At 36.3% G+C, this 21001-nt stretch overlaps 2 protein-coding genes across 4 annotated transcripts; both read right to left on the bottom strand.

Moving 5' to 3' along the window:
- Positions 1-1010: 1010 nt before the first annotated feature.
- On the bottom strand, positions 1011-14589 carry LOC121254194 (protein TIC 40, chloroplastic-like). Its single transcript, XM_041154152.1, has 13 exons — positions 14378-14589; positions 14217-14274; positions 14100-14117; positions 6278-6541; positions 5945-6217; positions 5762-5858; positions 4056-4128; positions 3463-3509; positions 2934-2979; positions 2527-2624; positions 1789-1892; positions 1674-1721; positions 1011-1503 (listed from the first exon to the last, which is right to left on the bottom strand). Exons 1-13 carry the CDS (start codon positions 14491-14493, stop codon positions 1444-1446), a joined length of 1302 nt encoding a protein of 433 aa, XP_041010086.1. The 5' UTR covers positions 14494-14589; the 3' UTR covers positions 1011-1443.
- Positions 14590-16224: 1635 nt separating this feature from the next.
- On the bottom strand, positions 16225-20087 carry LOC121255361 (probable splicing factor 3A subunit 1). 3 transcript variants are annotated; one of them, XR_005938772.1, is made up of 5 exons: positions 19861-20087; positions 17252-19519; positions 16737-17132; positions 16497-16622; positions 16225-16404 (listed from the first exon to the last, which is right to left on the bottom strand). XR_005938772.1 is itself a non-coding variant. In XM_041155640.1 (3 exons), the coding sequence occupies exons 2-3, from the start codon at positions 19421-19423 to the stop codon at positions 16863-16865; spliced, it is 2442 nt and encodes an 813-aa protein (XP_041011574.1). In that variant the 5' UTR covers positions 19424-19519; positions 19861-20087; the 3' UTR covers positions 16680-16862. The 3 variants fall into 3 exon arrangements, 1 of the variants encoding a protein (XP_041011574.1); XR_005938771.1 differs by having other exon boundaries at positions 16225-16622; XM_041155640.1 differs by lacking the exons at positions 16225-16404; positions 16497-16622 and having other exon boundaries at positions 16680-17132.
- Between the last annotated feature and the right edge of the window lie 914 nt (positions 20088-21001).

Genomic DNA, 21001 nt, shown 5'->3' with positions numbered 1-21001 from the left:
TCTCACTTTGACCGTTCAAAATAATCGCTTGATTTTTTTATTTATTTAATAATTAAGAAAATGATTTTATATATATTGATATTTTTTTTTAAAATATTTAAAAAATATGAAATTAATAAAATAAGGCGACAGAAAAACTCCACCCTTTTCAATATCTGTAGCACCGCTCTTATTTTATCATCATAATAATCGTCCCTTTTGATTGGCCCATTTCTAAAATCTGGACAACGTCTAATCAAAGAAAGGGAGAGGAGACACAGAACAGGTTGATAAATAAATGCTATAAAAGGTACAAAACCCCCATCGCCTCACCACCACCACCACCACCACGTAGGTGCTGACGTTGTCGTTGTCGTCTCTCTCCTAACTACCACCCTTCCCAAATCAAAGAAGAAAACGAAAAATAAAAAGAATAAAATCCTTCACATCATAGTTACGTGTGTACTCTTTAATAAGAATAGACACACCGTTGGTCACGACTCACGATAATTTATTATCGTTTAAATTAAAAAAATATTTTATTTTATTTTATTTCATTATTATAATTTTTTTAAATTTTCACATAAAATATAATAAATAATTTAAAATTTTTAAATCTTAAAACAATAATAATATTAAAAAATAATATTCGAACAATATCTCATTCAACTTTTATCTTCATCTAAAATCATCTCATCTCATATCTAAATTCAAACTAGCCCTATTAAGAAATTATATTCATTATCCTCACATCACACATCATACATAATTTTTTAATTTTTAATTTTTTTTTATCAAATATATAATGTATGAATTATGAGTAGAAGAATTTTAATTTAAAAAGAATAAAACAAAACAAAAAATTGAAAAAAAAATTGGCATGTAGAAATGATGAATATTAAAACTCTTTAATATTTGATTTAATTTTTCTGTTTATCTTAAATGGTAAATTAGTTTAAAAACATTTAAATAAATATACTGCGGACCTATGACAATTCCCATGAAACTTCGTCGACTGGAAAACAGAGGCATAGACAGATCCGGGGAAGTATATTATAAATTTATAAGCATACCATCAAGAGGTAAGAAGCTATGAGCAGAATTGATCATTTTAAATACAACAAAGTGGGAGAGTAACTAATTTAACTACCGATCACAACTAAGAAAACAACATAGAAGCCATCACCAAAACTCGTCAACCATTTACATATATTTAACCATGAGATGAGGCGAGAGAGAACTCTCAAGGGTGAACTCAGTCTATGAGGACTGGCCGGTACCTATTTAGAACAAGGATGCGGCAAGAAGCATCTCGGTATGCGGCCAGGCCACAAGGAAGAGAAAGTATGTTCAGTCATGCAGGCTTTAGATTTTGTTCTAACTTAACCCCACCATAGAGGCATGAAAAAGAAATGATGAGCCTATTTATACCAGCAAATAGAAAATCTGGATGAACGAACAAAGTCAAGGAGGACCAGACACTCCAGGGAAGAGTTCTGATATTTTATTGAAAAAATCCATGACCTGGAATCGAAATTGTGATGCAAACAAGTTTATCATTAGATGCAAGTGTAAAATAATCCTTGACCAAGATAATAGGATATGAAAGAATACAGGTCAAATAAGCGGGGATTACTGCAATATAGACAGAAATATTATAAATCCCGTCTAGTGTTAAAACAGTTTGGCCATACCTCCTTGTCATTTTGATATTTTGAAATGCTAAGTGGGTTCTGTGAACACCGGAAAAGAAATAGAATGTTAGATTTCGTATGACACTTAAATAAGTGGCTTCAGAGTAGGACATACTTCCATGATCGCTGCTTGAATTCTTGGGTTTTGGAAGGCTAGTCTAATTTCAGGATCGGCCATGATTTTTGCAAAAGCTTCTTCAGGTGAATGCCCAATTTGATCTGCCCAATGTTTAAAAAAAAAAAAATTGAGAATTAAATAGAGGAAAGCTTAAATAGAATACTGATCGTCAACCAAGAAAACAAATTATAAATACGTAAGATAATGGCTATCCTCCAGTACTATTAGCTTTGAATATCTAACTGAATGATGCAATTTTATCAGTAATATCACATACGTCTTGAAATAAGGCAAATTTCACCATGTTCAACAATATATCTACATATTTCATCATAGTGTTACGTAGAACAGTTGAAATTTATGAAGTTGATGTGTCCAGGAATATTCTGTTCGGTATCGGATCAAATTCAGTTTAACATATAGGGGCAACAGATGAGAACAAACCAGACTACTTAGAAAGAAATACATTCAATAGCATATCAGCAAACAGAAACACAAGCATAAGCAAACATCAAAAGACTATCTATGTGGTTGGTAATGAACAATCTATCAATATGTTCATGTACATTATGAATTTTTATTTTTATTTTTTAAAAAATCCAGAAGATTAAAATGCAATCCTAGCCAACATCCGACTCAAATAACTCTAATTCAAAATGAATGGGACATCCAAAGCTTGTACAAAATGTATGGAACATTGAAAATAAAGTAGTGAAAATTTGATCCAAACTTTACCAAACTGCTGCTTAAGCTCAGGACTGTTAAGATCAAAATTTTTGAAAGAATCTATCAGATGCTCGTCCCACTCACCATTTTCACTCATCATGTTATTTCTGGTAACAATATCAAGTATAGAAGAAGAATTAAGAACCATAACAAATTAGACAATATTGTAGGCTATCAGAATTTAACAAAAACTACCCAGAGAACTGCAGCCTAGAGGGACAAAAAGGGGATAAATTAATAATAAATCAGCAATACACCTTTAGACCAAAGCAAAATATTGATTGCTTGGCATATTTTATCACAATATTAACATAGATACTACAGCATGTTGAAACCTGTTGTTCCCAAAATTTATCCATTACTGAGCAGCAGTTTCACAACAATATCAAATGAATATAAGGGGAAAAAGGTCTTACATCATCTCCTCAAGTTGTTGACGATATTGTGGATTTTGTAGCATCCCTATTAAACAATATGCATAATAGTTCAGTGTCACTTAATAATGACTAAAGAATAACATTTGCATAAAAAAACTAGAACCGCAAGCTCTTGATTGGGTGCAACAAAATTAATTCTAGTCCAACACACCATGTAAAGCATACTTAAAATTCATCCCACCATTGACATAAAAGAAATTATTTGCATGCAACAAAAAGACAGTGGAAATGTACAAAGAGGGGACGATATCCCATGCCACAACTATGATAATGATGTGGTAACACTTAATAAACAAAGATGCAAGCATCAGATCTTCCGGGAAAAAAAAAAAATCATAACAAAGTCAGGCTCTACTCAATTGTATACAAAACCGACTTCTAAAGGCTAAACCATGGAGATACTGGCTTTTTCCCGAATAGAACCATGGCCAACCATTCTCAAAAGGGGAAATAAAAGAGAAAGTGAGACTATTGTATTTAATTATTTAAAATGGCAAATATCGTATAGACTTATGATTGAAGGTGTCAGGATTCCTCAACTCCTCAGGTAAATGACTGCAAATAATATGAATAAAACTAAATTACTTAAGTTCCAAAACCAATAATATTGGTATATGCTAAAACAAGATGATAGAGGCATAGCAGAGGATACAATGTTACCAATTTCTACCTAAGTTAATTGTTTACAATATAACTTTTTTCAAGCAACTTCAGTCATAGCAACCGTGACAACAAGGAAACAAGACCAATGATCTAATTATGTACAAACAGAAAGAGTCATATGAAGTGAAAACTAATAGAGTGAATGAGGCTTATTCTAAAAAAAATGGAAGAAACCTATCTATATCATACTAAAAGCATTGCAATATTAGACCAGCCATCTTGGCATAATTGTAGAATGTAAAGCATATGACCACAGTCCACTGATAAATCCTATCGTCTCAAATAAGTAGAAAGTTCCAAAGGCCACGTATTTGCACCTTATAACCGTAGCGGCATACTTTTTTTTTTCCATTTAAATAAACACAGTATCAAGGTAACATAAATTATTATAATAATTAGAAAGCATAAAATTGTTAAATAGACAAAGAATCATATTACGGATAAACAAGCTTCTGCACTGCTGGATCTTCCATCATTTTCTCCAAAGCTTCCACTGACAAAATAGATTTTCCTATAGAAATATAAACCAGAAATACTTAGAATGTGTGAATCTTAAGAAACACCAAAATTGAGAGTAATACAGCAAAGATTTGTGATCCTAGGACAACATGGGACATATATTCATAGCATTTAATTGGATAAAGAAAAAAAAAAAAGCAGACAAACATGTGCAGTTACACATAATATATTTATTTGATATGCATCAAATTACCATGGATGGCAATAAAAGCGGATATGTTCCAATAAGTAATGGAAACAAACATCTATTTAAAATTGTCATAGAAGAACAAATTCTATTTTTGTGATACGATTTAGTAGTGTTGTCCCTATCAAAATTAGTTTTTCACCCTAACATAGGGTTTGAATGAAGACCTTGAAATTACCAAAAGATTTCCAGAATGTTTGGATTTACAAATCCTATATATATGTTTGTGCAATTTGGAAGATGGTCCCTATATGTATGTGCTGGTGTATTGTGAAAGAGAGAAATGATAGAAGCTTTGAAGACCGTGAGAAGACAATGAATAAACTGAAAGCTTTCTTTTTTAAAACCTTGTTCCTTTGGGCGGGGGCAATAGATTTTAATGGGCTTAATGTCCATGAGTTTCTTATTTCATTTGTAAATCCTAGTAAGGTATTATTCATGTATGTGTTGTGTACTTGGCTATGCCTGTTATTATGAATAAAACTTTTTGATTGCCTTAAAAAACAAATCCTATAAATATAATTCTTTTTTTTCTGGGCATAGATACGATCCTTCCGTTTGCAACTCTCACTATCTGATTTGAAGGTGATGACGGTGATACCTTAGTGACAGTGCCAATGAAGGTAGAGGTGATTAAATGGTGTTAAATGAGGGTAATGGTGGTGGTGATACCTTAGTAAGCAATTGTAGGACAACTCAAGTAACAACATGGTAATGGTGGTGGCAATATGATGGGAGGGCAATAAGGGTATTTACTAGTAGCAGTGATGGGAGCTGATGACTGATGAGGTGGCAGCAGAGGTGGTGGTGTTTACAACATGCTGCTGCTGGTAATTGCAAAGATGATATATATGACAAGTGGGCTCTGAACAACTTCACAAATGAAATTTAAAATAGAATATCCTTTTAAATCATCTATTGTAATACATGATTTGCCAAAATCTCTTCTTTTGCTAGTTTGTGTTTTCTTTTGCATACATCCTGTGTACTTGGGTTCCATCACTACGCAATCTTTTATAATATTGCATTACTAAAAAAATTCTCCTCTTTTGCTAATACAATAGGGAAATTGACATTCAGAAATTTCATGCCACGTTGTTGGAATTGAAATCAAAATAGAAAAACCACTAGAAATTCATCCAAACTCTTTCCAGAGAGGCAAAAATGTCTAATATTTGTACAATGAATTCAAGGATTGATTTTGAAGATATATTGATGCTTGACTTTACAGGTTCCTACATATTGAGTTTTTCAATCACCACCAAGTTTATCAATTCATCAATGTTTCAAATATGATAGCACTACACAACAAAAATCTTGTCAGAAAGTTGCTTCTTGAACTATTAAAAAACTTCATCAATTCCTTAATGAAGGCCCAGCTTCTCCTGACACAATATACTTCAATCTGTAATGATGAGAAATACAATTGACTACTTACCGGGAGATGGGGTGCCCTCAGAACCAGCAGAGGTACTGGTAGATTTGGACCATTGGGAACCATCCACAGGCTTAGACGCAGCTCCATTTTGGGAAACCTTCAGACATGCTCCAATAGTTAAATCTTAGCACATCAATTCAAACCACAACTGCCTTGTCCCAAAGCTTGACAGAAACTACATACCGCCCCAGCAGTCTGAGTGTCCTTGGATGAACTTGTTCCGGTGACATCTTTAAGGCTTTCATAAGGACTCTTTTGCTCAGCTTCTTCCGGAGAAACATCTACAAAATCTGTTAGGACAAGTTTCATTATAATTCTAATAGGAAGAATATAAAAAAAGCATGATCTATATGTCCAACAGAAGCAACATCTCCAAAGGGCATGCACAAGTTGCATTTGACCTATAATAGCTATATGCAGTAAGTTGTGAAAATCAAGAAGCAGAAATAGATTCTTTTATGAAATTGAAATTTATTGCTAATAAGTTTATTTACCAAAACTTTAAAAGAAAGTTTACTTACCAGGTTTCTTAGATTCCTTTTTAACTTCTGTTTCATCTATGGCAATAGTTGCTGGTGTAGTCTCTACATTTGTCGCCGGCACATCTACTGCAACTGCAGATCTAGAAGCAGCTGGAGCCATTGAGGTGGAAGGCACTGGTGTCAAAGGCATTGGAAATGGAAAAGGTGACCCTGAAGGAAAAGCTGTATTGTTGAATTGGTTATTTTGAGAATTCATCTGTCCCATTAACGTCTTGAAAGCTCGTTGCATTGCATATTTCTGAAAGAATAACCATAAGTTCCATGCAAATTAGAAAATATGCGGAAAGAGTGCAGGTTATATATAGTTGTGGCCATAGAAGATCCGAAGCTAAGTCACATAGAAGAAGAGATGATACACAAATCCCACAACTGCTGATAAAGACAAAAGAAAACAAGATACCTAACATCAATCTAGTCTGCAACATATAATAAATACATATGCGTGAATGCATGTGTGTGGATGCATTTATTGCGATATTGTATTGAAACCTAATTGCAACTCTAGGATTGAAGTCCATAATCCAAATGCAAAGGTGATAGGGTTTGGTAGATTGTTTTTGGTGTGAACCTCATATAGCTGATTATAAATCCAATCTCCTGCAGATGTATGCATAATTACCTCACATGTAAAAATGCATGAAAACATGAGCCAAGAATCACCTCCCCCCACCCCCCAAAAAAAAAAAAAAAAAAAAAACCAACACCATCCAAACAACCACAAAATGCACAAGGTTAAAATCTATCTGCTACTTTGTGTATGTCTAGAAATTCAGCCTGCAGAAGTACATCATCCAAGTGTATCGGTGTTAAATCTGTGAGAGTTTGCAATCCTAAGAGCATTAATAAGGTATCAGAGCTTCCATAAACATGTACATATTTGGTGAATTGCATGAATCCTTTGATCTTGCATGCTTGCAATTTCTCTTTCTCGCTGCAAGGTTTCAAGGTAGTCTGTGTTGAATAATAAACTTAAATAAAGTTGTTTTTTAGTATATTCATGAACTAAAGTCTAGGTTCATCTTGAAAGAAGTAATTCATGTATTTGGAGATTCATGTATTTAGAGATTCATGTATTTAGAGATTCATGTATTTGAGATATTCATGTACTTAAGTATTTGTGTACTAGGGAAGTTCATGTATTAGAGTAAATGCTAGGTGAATCTACAAGCCTATAAATACCCATGTATGCATTGGCTCAAAGCAAGCCACTTGAGAAGTAATTCACTTAGAAAAATTTCAGAAATAGTCTCTCCTCTCTCCCTCTAGAATAGAATATCAGTTTTTCTCCTCCAACAAACTGGTATCAGAGCGCCAGTCTTTTCTAGATCCTGAAGATGGCCAACTCAACGTTTCCGTTTCAATTTCCGCATTTGACAAATGAAAATTATGAGAATTGGTGCATTCGAATGAGGGTTTTGCTTGGATCTCAAGATGCATGGGAGATCGTAGAGAAAGGCTATGAGGAGCCTAGAGATGAAGCTTCGTTGAGTCCTAATCAAAAGGAGGCTCTGCAAAAGTTGCGGAAGAAGGACCAACAAGCTCTCACGCTCATACATCAATATTTGGATGAAGCAATGTTCGAGAAAGTAGCCAATGCCACTACTTCCAAGCAAGCATGGGAGATCTTACAAAACTCCTATCAAGGAGTTGATAAAGTGAAGAAGGTACGGCTCCAAACGCTACGAGATGAGTTCGAAGTCCTCCATATGCAAGAATCTGAGACGATTGCAGATTATTTTTCAAAATTGTTAGCCATTGTGAATCAAACGAGGAGATATGGAGAAAAGCTAGAGGATGTCTGAGTGGTTGAGAAGATTCTTCGCTCGTTGCATTCAAAGTTCGATTATATTGTGGTGGCTATCGAAGAGTCAAAAGACTTGGAGATGATGACGGTTGATCAACTCATGGGATCTCTTCAAGCTCATGAAGAGAGACTCAAGAAGAAGAAGGAAGAACCTATTGAGCAGGTTCTCGCCACAAAGCTCTCTATAAAAGAGAAGGAAGGAGAGCATGATAGAAGTCAACGAGGAAGAGGACGCGGACATGGACCAGGAAGAGGAAGAAGAGGACGAGGACGAAGAAGAGGCGGACAAAGCAATCAAAACGCCAACCATGAAGAAAGAGGTCAATCCTCAAGAGGTCGTGGAAGAGGAAATTACTCAAGGCAGAATGGGAGACAATATGATAAGTCTAAAATCAAATGCTACAATTGTTAAAAGTATGGCCACTATGCTTCAGAATGCTGGAGTTCTCCTAGCAATGCTGAAGAAAAGGCGAATCACGTTGAAAATGAAGAAGCGGAGCCCACTTTGCTACTAGCTTACAAAGGAGAAGAAACTAACAAATCGAATTTGTGGTATCTTGATAATGCTGCAAGCAATCATATGTGCGGAGACAAAAGCAAGTTTGTAGAGCTTGACGAATCGGTGAGCGGGAATGTCACTTTTGGAGATATGTCCAAAGTTCCCATCAAAGGGAAAGGTACGATTCTAATTCGGTTAAAAAATGGGAGCCATCAATTTATGTCAAATGTTTATTATGTTCCAAGTATGAAAAGTTTTTGAGTTTGGGGCAACTCTTGGAAAAGGACTATGAGATTGAAATGAAAAATCGTAGTCTTTTTCTAAGAGATAACAAGAAGAATTTGATTGCTAAAGTGTCCATGACAAGCAACAGGATGTTTTTGCTTGATATTCAAACTGATGTGGCTAAGTGCCTCAAAACTTGTGTGAAAGATACGTCTTGGCTTTGGCATTTGAGGCTTGTGCATGTGAATTTTGGTGGATTGAAGTTGTTGGCTCAAAAGGAGATGGTGAAAGGCTTGCCACCTATTGATCAATCTGATCAACTTTGCGAAGGGTGTTTTGTTGGCAAACAATTCCGAAAGAGCTTTCCAAAAGAATCATTTACAAGAACAAGTGAGTCGCTCCAACTTGTTCATACGGATGTTTGTGGACCGATCAAGCCTTCTTCATTTAGTAAAAATCGATACTTCCTCCTCTTTATTGATGACTTCAGTAGAAAAACATGGGTATATTTTTTGAAAGAAAAATCTGAAGTGTTTGGTGTTTTCAAAAAATTCAAAGCACTTGTTGAAAAACAAAGTGGTTATGAGATTAAGGCTTTGAGATCAGATAGAGGGGGTGAGTTTACATCTAATGAATTTAATGAGTTTTGTGAAGCACATGGAATTCGTCGGGCTTTGACAGTTTCGAGATCACCTCAACAAAATGGAGTGGTTCAAAGAAAGAACAGAACGATTCTCAATATGGCTCAAAGCATGTTGAAGACGAAGATGATGCCTAAAGAGTTTTGGGCGGAAGCGGTTGATTGTGCTGTTTACTTATCAAACCGTTGTCCTACAAGAAGTGTAGAGAACTCAACTCCCCAAGAAGCATGGAGTGGAAGAAAGCCAAGTGTTTCCCATTTGAAAGTTTTCGGAAGTATTTGCTATGTGCATGTGTCCGATGAAGAAAGATCCAAGCTTGATGATAAAAGCAAGAAGCACATCTTCATCGGCTATGATCAAAGATCCAAAGGCTACAAGCTTTATAATCCAAGCACTAAGAAGATGGTCATTAGTAGAGATGTGAAATTTGACGAAGAAGGTTCGTGGGATTGGAGTGATCAAGAAAATGAAAGATATGATTTCTTTCCCTTCCCTGAAGATGAAGATCAAGGAAATGATGTACAAGAACTCACGACAACTCCTCAATCACCAACAATTCCTAGTACTCCTTCATCATCTTCTTATGAAGGAAGTTCTAGTGAAAGGCAATCCTGAATGAGAAGTCTTCAAGATCTTTATGAGGTAACGGAGAATTTAAGTGATGATCTAACTCTTTTTTGTCACTTTGCCGATTGTGAACCAATAGGTTTTGAAGAAGCGGTACAAGAGAAAATGTAGAGAATTGCCATGGATGAGGAGATCAAATCAATCAAGAAGAATGATACTTGGGAATTGGCGACTTTACCAGAGGGACAAAAGTCCATTGGTGTGAAGTGGGTTTTCAAAGTAAAGAAGAATGCAAAGGGAGAAGTAGAAAGATTCAAGGCGAGATTGGTGGCCAAGGGATATAGCCAACGTCCCGGTATTGATTATGGAGAAGTCTTTGCCCCTGTTGCACGATTAGAGACGATTCGGATGATTATTTCTCTTGCAGCTCAAAAGAAGTGGAGGATTTATCAAATGGATGTCAAATCGGCTTTCCTGAATGGAATCCTTGAGGAAGAAGTTTATGTAGAGCAACCTATGGGTTATGTGGTCAAAGGGCAAGAAGATAAAGTGCTAAAGTTAAAGAAAGCCTTGTATGGCTTAAAACAAGCACCAAGGGCATGAAATAGTCGAATTGACAAATATTTTCAGGAGAATGGATTCGCCAAGTGCCCGCATGAATATGCACTCTATGCTAAGGTGCGTGAAAATGGAGACATTTTGCTTGTTTGCATATATGTTGATGATTTAATTTTTACTGGAAGCAATTCAAGCATGTTTGGAGAATTTAAGAAAGTTATGACGAGAGAATTTGAAATGACCGATATTGGTCTTATGTCTTATTATCTTGGCATTGAGATTAAACAAATGGAGGATGGAATTTTTATCTCTCAAGAAGGTTTTGCAAAGGAAATTCTCAAAAGATTCAAGATGGAAGATAGTCAATCCGTGAACACCCCAGTTGAATGTGGAGCGAAATTGTCCAAGTATGAAGAAGGAGAGAAGGTGGACCCCACAATATTCAAGAGTCTTGTTGGAAGTTTGAGATACTTGACTTGCACAAGACCCGATATACTTTATGGAGTTGGACTTGTTAGCCGATATATGGAGTCACCAAGCACAATGCATTTCAAAGCGGCTAAGAGGATTCTACGTTATCTAAAAGGTACTATTGATTATGGACTTCTTTATTCATTTTCTAATGAATTTAAGCTTGTGGGGTATAGTGATAGTGATTGGGCCGGAGATTTGGATGATCGGAAGAGCACTACTGGTTTTGTGTTTTATTTGGGAAATGCGGCATTTACTTGGAGTTCTAAGAAACAACCAATTGTAACGCTCTCCACATGTGAAGCTGAATATGTTGCTGCAACATCTTGTGTTTGTCATGCAATTTGGCTGAGAAGGTTATTGAAGGAACTACTCATGCCACAAGAGGAAGCCACAGAGATTTTTGTTGATAACAAGTCGGCACTTGCATTGGCGAAAAATCCGGTCTTTCATAATAGAAGCAAGCATATTGATACAAGATTTCATTTTCTTCGAGAATGCATTGTCAAGAATGAAGTACAAGTCAAATTTGTGAAGACTCATGATCAAGTTGCAGATATTTTTACGAAGTCTCTCAATTATGATACTTTTAACAAGTTGTGGATGCTACTCGGAGTTACCAAGAATTAAGTCTAAAGGCGGGTGTTGAATAATAAACTTAAATAAAGTTGTTTTTTAGTATATTCATGAACTAAAGTCTAGGTTCATCTTGAAAGATGTAATTCATGTATTTGGAGATTCATGTATTTAGAGATTCATGTATTTGAGATATTCATGTACTTGGGTATTTGTGTACTAGGGAAGTTCATGTATTAGAGTAAATGCTAGGTGAATCTACAAGCCTATAAATACCCATGTATGCATTGGTTCAAAGCAAGCCACTTGAGAAGTAATCCACTTTAGAAAAATTTCAGACATAGTCTCTCCTCTCTCCCTCTAGAATAGAATATCAGTTTTTCTCCTCCAACAGTCTGCATATGTGCACATATATGTGATTGTTCCTCAATGGATGTCGAACGCTCCGCACTGGCACTATTTTTGTTTTCATTTTAGATTGGATTATGGTTCTGCCATGTTGATTCTGTATAGTTCTTAGCTGCAAAAGGTTACACTGCTAAGATAAATATTTTATTCGGCAAAGAGTTTTGGCATGGAAAATGAAGGAGTTTTGGCATGGTGAAAAGGCATTGCAATGGAGATCCATTCAAGTTGACCTGTTTGCACACCAGTTTCTACAAATTTAAGCTATTGTCATGGTTTCCCAAAGATAGAGAATGAGTTGAACCATATATTGATATGTTAAGGTAATAAGGTCAATCAAATCACAAAAAAAAAAAATATATATATATATATATAGATGAAGCTAGATATCTTTAATATGCAATTAGATTGGAAGCACATTGGAATTCTATAGAGAAGGATTGGAATGTGGCAAAATGAATTCAAATATACATGACACGCATACTAGATTTCACCAGATGTGGTGAGATATGTGGCTATGGACCATGTACAACCTTTCTTTGTTGGAATGTCAACTCAAAAGAAAACAATTACAAACACGGCAAAAGATCTGAAAAGCTAGAAAGAACAACAAAACACTAATCTTCACCTATATCTGACCCTTAAGCACCAATACGTGGAAACATATTCTTGAGATCATGACTTGGACCAAAACTTCTAAATGTAAGCTCCCTTCCAAGCCTGTGGTTCTTACTTATCCGCATACCATTTTGGGTTTTCTTGCATTCCTTTCTCTCTATGTATTGCAGATTACCAAGTAGAAAGAAGATATCTTTGGAACAGCAACAGTGATCTTGCCTTTTGGACTTTTCCACAGCCCCAAAAAACCAACTCCAACCGATCACCAAGTCTAGAAGATAACCCACAACTTCTCAAGACATTACCCATAATTTTGCAGGCTACCTCAAACCTTAAATACAAACTTATATAACCTTCTTGGCAGTTCAGCTTTTAAGAAAACTGTTTTAGAGGCTACTCCAATGCAATCCCTAACAGAGGGGCCATATCAATGCAGTGAAAGATTCTTGGAAGAGCTTGCTTACAAGCAACATGGAGTCCAACAACATTGTGATATTCAAGTGTCATACATCCGGCAAAGAATTCTGTTGGGCAAGGGCATATACGTTGATGTTCAGTAACACAAGATCCCAAGGGTGAACATCTTTAAGAAATTTACTTGTTTAAAAGCTTTCATATCCGAAAGAATATATCAATCCAAACAGGGCGTTTCTATTAATTCAGGGACTTGGTAATCTTTCTCATTTTGAAAAAATGGCAGCACGCCCTACACCCTACCACTAAAAGGTAAGTAAATACAACCACAATTTGGCACACAAAGTTAGTCTAAAAGCAATTACGCCTTTCCATTCCCATATTCTACAGCTGTAATTTGACACACAAAGTTATGCTAGAAAATCCCCCAAATACATTGTCTTAATCCCAAACCACCACACATCTTCCGGCACTCGAAGAATCCAACCAGATGCTTCCCTACCTTCCACAGGATCATGGAAAAAAAGCCCACCCCCTTTAATAGTTCCAACGTTCTCTTGAAATTTTGCACAATTCATGCATTCAAATTCAACCAGAACCCATTAGGGTGCAACCTAGTGGTCTAATGATGGACTTAGATGAGCTATAGACTTGGACATCCTGGGTTTGATTCCGTACTAGGAGTTTCCTGAACTACCTGATACACGTTCTGGTGGGTGGGGGTGTCATGTATGAAAGCATGAGTAGAGATCACAGTTTTTATCCAGGTATTTGTAGAACTCTACAACTAAAGGCCATCAACCAAAGCAAGGATATGAATTGCTAAAGAAAAAACTCTAGAGTACAATTTTATGCATTCTTTCAATGACATAAACTTTTATCAACTATGAAACGACTACCTAGAGAAAAGGGAAGAAACGAAACAACTGTAATTTGATTGTCTGGTGCACTAGACCAACCAGAAAAATAAAAATTTGAAAAAAAAATGTCCATACCTCAGAGGAGATAAAAAACCCACCTTTAAGTACGTAGCAACCTGTCATTTCATTATTTTTTTAAAAAGTGCCGGAGAGGAAAACAATATCGACAAATGTGTAAGACAATTTGAGAAAAGGACAAGGGTTCCAGTTCTCACACATGAAAATAGTGCTGAGAGCCCAACGCCAATTCCGATCCAAAAGAGAGGCGACCCCCTAGAACACGGTCACAACATGGAAAAGATACGAACATCATAAGCAGAATATATATATATATAATATATATATATATATAAACCGAAGGGCATAGTATAATTACACATATGGCGGTGGTGGTGTTACTGAGAGTTGTGGATTAGTGCCAACCAAGGTTGTTCCTTGATTAGTCGAAGAAGAAATGCTTGCAAAAAGCCTCTCATGTACCCTCCCTGCCATTGTACCATCCCCACAAGCATATATCAGTAATAAAAACACAAAGACGAAACGTGTATAACAGTGGCGTACCCACGGCTCGCTGAGGGTGGCGGTGTAGACAGGAAAAAATTGTAAATGTGAATTGAGATGAAAACGCAACCTAATAAGTTCACTTTGAAGTTCGGCGGACAGCAGTGGAATGCTCAAATCTTTGATTTCGTACGTAGCAGATAAGAATCGACAATGATGACCACGAAGTTAAACTAAGATGAGATATACAACATATTACTATTCAAAATTTAATCCATCTCATCTCAACATCAGTTTTAGCGTCAACCGAGAGAGAAAGAGAGAGAGGATTTCGCCTTCTGCTTTTAATTTTATTATGTTTTAATTTAGAGCTCTTGGTTAGAATGAAAATTTCTATTTGGGAATCGGTAATGTAAAATAGAGTCGGGATTGTACGGAGGGACCAGAGGGTATGTTTAACAGAAGAACTCGTTTTAAAAATTCTAAACTCAATAAACAAGACATAAATTCGCAAACAATGTGTTTTTTGTCGTCCTATTAGAAACAATACGTGTGTCATCAAGCGTGATTATCATTTATAAGATTTATTATAATAAAAAATGAGAATTTATTTAAAAAATTTAATTTTCATTCGTGTGAAATATTTTTACATTAGTTATGTTAACAAATTATTGATATTTTAATAAATTATAATAGTTATAGCAAATCGGTAAAATGATTTTAAAACGGATGTAGCAATTCTCATTAATTTATATACAAGCTAACCAATGTTTTAAATTCCTTACCCGTGATCATTTTGATTTAAGTAGTAAACGAAATATTTCGTTTCGATACTGATATATTCCGATGTATGATTTTAGAATTAATTATACATTATATATAAATATTTATATGTATATATAAACTAACAACTAATAGAATAAATACATATATATATATATATATATATATGTAAGTGTATATCATGTATATGTGTATATATATATGGAAGAATTGAAGATTTATAAAATGAATATATGTTGAAAAAATCACAAACTTGAGTTGAGATATAAAAACTAAGAAAAAAAATAATAGAATAGAGAAATTATAAAAAATAATTATATTTAAAAAAAAAAGAATGAGAAGACATATTTAAATTTACAAAAAAATTAAAATTATATATATACATTTTATATAATTTTAATTAATTAAATACCATATAGATTTAAAATTTACAAAAATATCATTCAAGTACAAAAAAATTAGAAAAAACAGTCTAAATCAGAATAAGGACTAGAATGGCCGGAACGAGGTGAAATTTAGAGTGAAATGAAACAAGGTATGGTGTCTAGATACTACACCGAAATAGAAAATTATAGCTGGAATAGAATAAAATTTAAAACTATGGAGCGAACACTCTATTACATCCGTTTAAAAATTTTTTAAAATTATACATAATAAACTCACAAATTGATATAACTTCATAAAAATTATTAAAATTATTTTATAATAAAAATAACTTTATAATTTAATATATTACATCAAGTTTAATATTCTCTTTATAATTAAAGTATTTTCCGAATGATAGTTAGGTACTGACGTGATGTTTGTGTGGACTGATGCCAACAGAGAAGAGAGAGGTCGGCCCATTAGAGTGCTAACCAGAGGACCCAGGGTGAGGGTAATCCACCATCCACTACCATTACGTAATCATCTCCCATGCATGAAATTGCTACTACTCCCTACTCTTAATATTTTCGTTACTCAAAATATTTGCTACCAACGTACATGACAAGACCATAGTATTGATCTTAAAAAATAAAAATCCAGAAATATATACAGGAATGCAAGTCCAAGTAACGAGTGAGATAAAAGTTAACATTCATCTGCTCCCCACTCTTACTCCAATCGCAACAATCAATGCTGCAAAAGGTGTAAATAGCTGCCATCAGAGCTGTGAAACACAAGGACAAGGAATGCTATATCAAAAGGGAAAAATGGAAGAACTCTCCAACCTGCTTAAGAAACATATGCAGGGTGAAACAGACCTTTCATGAATCCAAACATAAGTAGCCTAAGCAAAAAGAGCTTGTCAACTGCCCCCTTGCCCTTTATGAGGCACTCACCCAACAAAGCTGGATCTGTGGTGGATGGCATGCTTGTCATTAGGTTAAAGACAAAATAATAGATTCAGGAAGTCATCCTAAAGATATATTTTTTTTATAGGTATGAAATTCATCCTAGAGATATATTACCAGTCACATGTCCAAGACATAATCAAGATAGAACAACAAAGTCCCACGGTAAAATATGGAATACTCTGGGTAACAAGAATTGTCCACCATGCCAGCCACCTTAAATGTCCTGGTCAAGGAAGCTGTTTATCTTTTTCTACCACCCCGCTCTCTTAGAGAAAGAGCAAGCATTTCTCCTGCTCCGACATTGTAATATGCCAGAGACATATTGTCCTTGAGAAAGCCAGGTTTCCCACTTAATTTTTGCTTATTGGCAGGAAGTTGGATGTCCCCTGCAATTTTCTCCTTCAGACTGCCAACAGTTTCAGATAAGGACTGCACTGTGATCTCCAGAATCTGCCCTTTGAGATTTCCTTCATCAACATTCGGAACAGATATGGTGATACGGACGGGTCCCTGAAAGAAAAATCAATCTTGATCAGGAAATCCAGAAACCCATTAATATAAGAGAGTATCAAAATAACTCTGGACATTACAAACAGTGCAACAAAACCAAACGCAAAGACTCCCCGTACCGGATGCTGAGCAAGAAACTGGTCTTCCGGGATAAGCAAAGAATCATCGTGCTTCTGCCTCTTTGGCTCTGGTTCATCTGGAAGCGGTGGAGGAGCTTCCTCTGGTGGTGGTGGTGGAGGCATTCCATGAGGCAGCGGCGGTGGAGGCATCATAGGCATGGTAGGTGGGGGTACAGGAAGAGGAACATAACTTCGGGGAACTGGCATAGGCGTAAACTGAGAACCAGGTGGAGGTGGTACATGCATACTAGGAGCATGCATAGATATTGATGGTGGCATTGGGGGTGGTTGATTAACCAAAAGAGATTGCTGTCCAGAAGCCATTGACATTGGAGGTGGAGGCGGCCTAACAGAAGGAACCATAGGCATGACTGGTTGCCTGGGTGGGGGTACAGGGAGCCCTACACTAGATGGGGCAGAATACTGGACTGTGTTTGGAGGCATACGAGGAAGGTTCAAGGCTAGTCCAGGTGGTGGAGGAAGTGGACGAACGGATGGCATACCAGGTCTAGGAGGAGGAGCTGCAGGACCAGGAAGGTTTCTGGCGTCATTATTGGCAGCGTCATTTTGATCCTCTCCGACCATGTTCTGCGACATGGCCTGGTTTGCGGTGCGTCCAATGCTTCCAGTGTGACCATCCCATATGACCTGTTTCGGTTGCTCGTCCTTCTTCTTCTCAATCTCAGCCTTGACAGCATTAGAGACTTCTTCCTCTGTGGTACCAAAAATGTCTGGACGGGTTCGGGCAAGTCCCACAATGTTCCTGGAGATTTCATCGTCCTGAGCAAGTGTAGTTTCCCGAATCTTAGCAAACATCCTTTCTTTCTGCTCTTTGTACTTGGGATCAATGAGGGAAATCCTCATGTGTTCGGACATCTCGTTAATGAGGATTAACTCACCGGTAATTGGAGAAACAACAAATTTTGTTGGGTCTCTTTCTGCAGGGATCCTCTCCTCTGGTCTCTTCCAGTTCTTCACAATTCTCATTGGTGGTTCAGGTTCTTCTGTTATCTTCATGTCATTCTTCTTTCCATCATCGTTCTCTTCAAGACTAGCTGCCCTCATGCCCTCTTCAACAAGCAGAACTTCTTCTTCATCCATTTCCATTTCCATTTCCACCTCCTTTCCTGGCTCAACAATATCTTCTTCCACAACTGACACCTTACTTCTTCTTATAACCTCTTCAAGGGTCATTGGAGGAGGTAAGTCCTCATCCTCATCATCCACAAAGTCTATTGTTTCCACCACAACAAAATCATGCCAATCAATCATAGCCATCTCTATTCTTTCCTGCTCCTTTTCATCCTCAGCTTTCTGCCTAGCCTGCTCTTGTGACCTCTCCCACTCAAGCCGATTCATGCATCGTTCAAGCACAGTCGTCATGTCAGGGACACTCTTCTTTAGCTTCTCTGTCAAACCCTTGGGAGGCATCAAGACTTTTGAATATGCATCGGCAAGCGAAGTGAAAAACATGAACATACTGTGAGTAGGCTTCAAGAAATGAAACTGTGGATTATTGATTTCCCTGCTTGTCAATCCTGTCAAGAATGACTTCCCATTTCGAGCCACAAACTGTGCCGTGAGCTTAATTATATCCAGTTCTTCTCCAGTAATTCCTTCAGGAAGCCGAACAGTATACTGCTCAGCTTCTGGGGGCTCAACAGTTTTGCGTATGGGCATAAACTGGGCAGACAGATCGACCTTCGCTGCTGCTTCGTTCCCATCAGCGGCTGGAGCAGATGGGACCGGCTCAGGGGCAGCAGAATCAGCAGGTTGCAAAGAAGGCTGCTGCGCAGAAGACTGATTCTGAGCACGAAATTCAGACAGACGATGTTGATAATATGCATGGTAGGGATCCGATCCGTTCAAGAAATTGAACTTCACATTTCCAGCATTATTTGCAATAATCCTCTTTTCAAACTCTGGTCCATTCTTAGCAACAAACTGGGCAGTTTTGTCAACAATGGTTCTGATGTCTGGAGGAGGATGAATAATTCCAATAGTTCTCGTATGAGTTGCAACCGTTGCAGGAGCCGAATTAGCTTTATTCTGCTCCTCGTTAGATGGCCTTTCATCCATTTCCACATCAGACACTTGAGATGCGGGAAGAGGGCCAAGATTTCCATCGGAAGGAGGAGCAGGGAGGGGCAAGATTGGCAAAGAACCTAGCATTTTTCCAAACAAACAGAACCTTCAATATGAACTGAAAAAGTGACGAGCTTCAGCACAGATTCGTGCTAGATAAAACTGACTGCATATTATCACTAACTGTGATAAGAAATCAAAAAGCCAAGTTAGTTCACACATACACGATAACTTTAAATCGAAGCAATAAGTTTATAGTCGAGCTACTACACAAATGGGAGTCGATCAAATAGAGAATTTAACACATAAGAAACAATCAAACTCTCAGAAGATAAGAAAAAAAAAATTAAAGGGCTTACAACGCAGACCTAAAACCCTAACCACGACTCCGTCATTAAATCAACCCGCTCACACGCAATGAAGACAATTGACTCAACAATGAATTATTTTTTAATTTCTTGCGGGAAAACCCTAGGAAGCGAATGGTTGATACGACAAAACAGAAAGCGAACAGATTTACATACCGATTATGTAGGTGGTGAGTACAGTGAAGGTGAGAGGCTTCGTATTACTTCTGGATTTGGAATCGAAGATATCGGAAGGAGATCGAAGAAGAAGCTTTCGTGCAGATATGGAGGAAGGGAGAGGTTGTGCGGCGCAGAGGGAGGTGTGAGAGAGAGAGAGAGAGAGAGAGAGAGAGCGAGAAGTGCAATATTGACGGTGGTCGATTACTAACCCTCGCACAAAACGTCGATGCTTCGTTTGCTAAACAAGACGACGCCGTATGTAACCTTCATGTGTTAATACTTAAAATATACACAGTGCTTTGCAACACGACGACATGTCGTTTAGAAAATTGAAAAGAATTGACATTTTATTTAACGAATCCGGACGACAACAATTTTAATTTATAATTTTGATTATATTAGTTAATTATTTAAAAATAATAATAATCAGAGGAAATAAAACTAGCTTGCAACGAAGATCAGATAAAAAAAAAAGGACGAGTCATGAGTGGAAAATGGTGCACTGGAAATGTACCGTTTAAAGATACTGTTACATGTCTTAAGAGTATTGTCAAGTACAAATTTTGACTAAAATTCAAAACCAGTTAATTTATATTGGACTAGTCATTTTAAAATTAAAATAATAATATAATATTATATATTTTAATAATTCTTTTTATTTTTTATATTTTACAAATATACTCTATATATTAATTAATAATTTAATTTTTATTATCCAAACAAATTATTTAACATGAAGAAGAAATGAAGAAAAAGTAAGAAGAAAGGAAGAGAAATGAAAGAATGGGAGAGAGGAGACGTGGGAATGAGTGAGAAAAGTAAGAATACTTTTTAATAAAATTTTATTTTGGTTGGTGAACAGTAACTCACCAAATATAGTTTTGATTTTTCATTTACTGTAACTCATAACTTGATTTGAAGTAATTTAACTAATCCAATACAAATAATTTTGGAAAAATTTAGTCAAAATTTAGACTTGACTGGTATTTGGCTAGTTCGCCAGTGCTCTTATACGGAGACCAAAGCTTTTTAGGATATAATTAAAAGTTATTTCATTGTATTAAAAACCTTTTCCATTGGCCTCCATAGCCATAAACTCACATTTGCCTTGGTATTTTTATTTATCTATGAGACAGAA

Source organism: Juglans microcarpa x Juglans regia, chromosome 3D (genome assembly GCF_004785595.1).
Source record: "Juglans microcarpa x Juglans regia isolate MS1-56 chromosome 3D, Jm3101_v1.0, whole genome shotgun sequence".
Taxonomy (NCBI): domain Eukaryota; kingdom Viridiplantae; phylum Streptophyta; class Magnoliopsida; order Fagales; family Juglandaceae; genus Juglans; species Juglans microcarpa x Juglans regia.
Note: the sequence above shows the minus strand (reverse complement) of the source record. Positions and strands in the feature narration are given on the sequence as shown.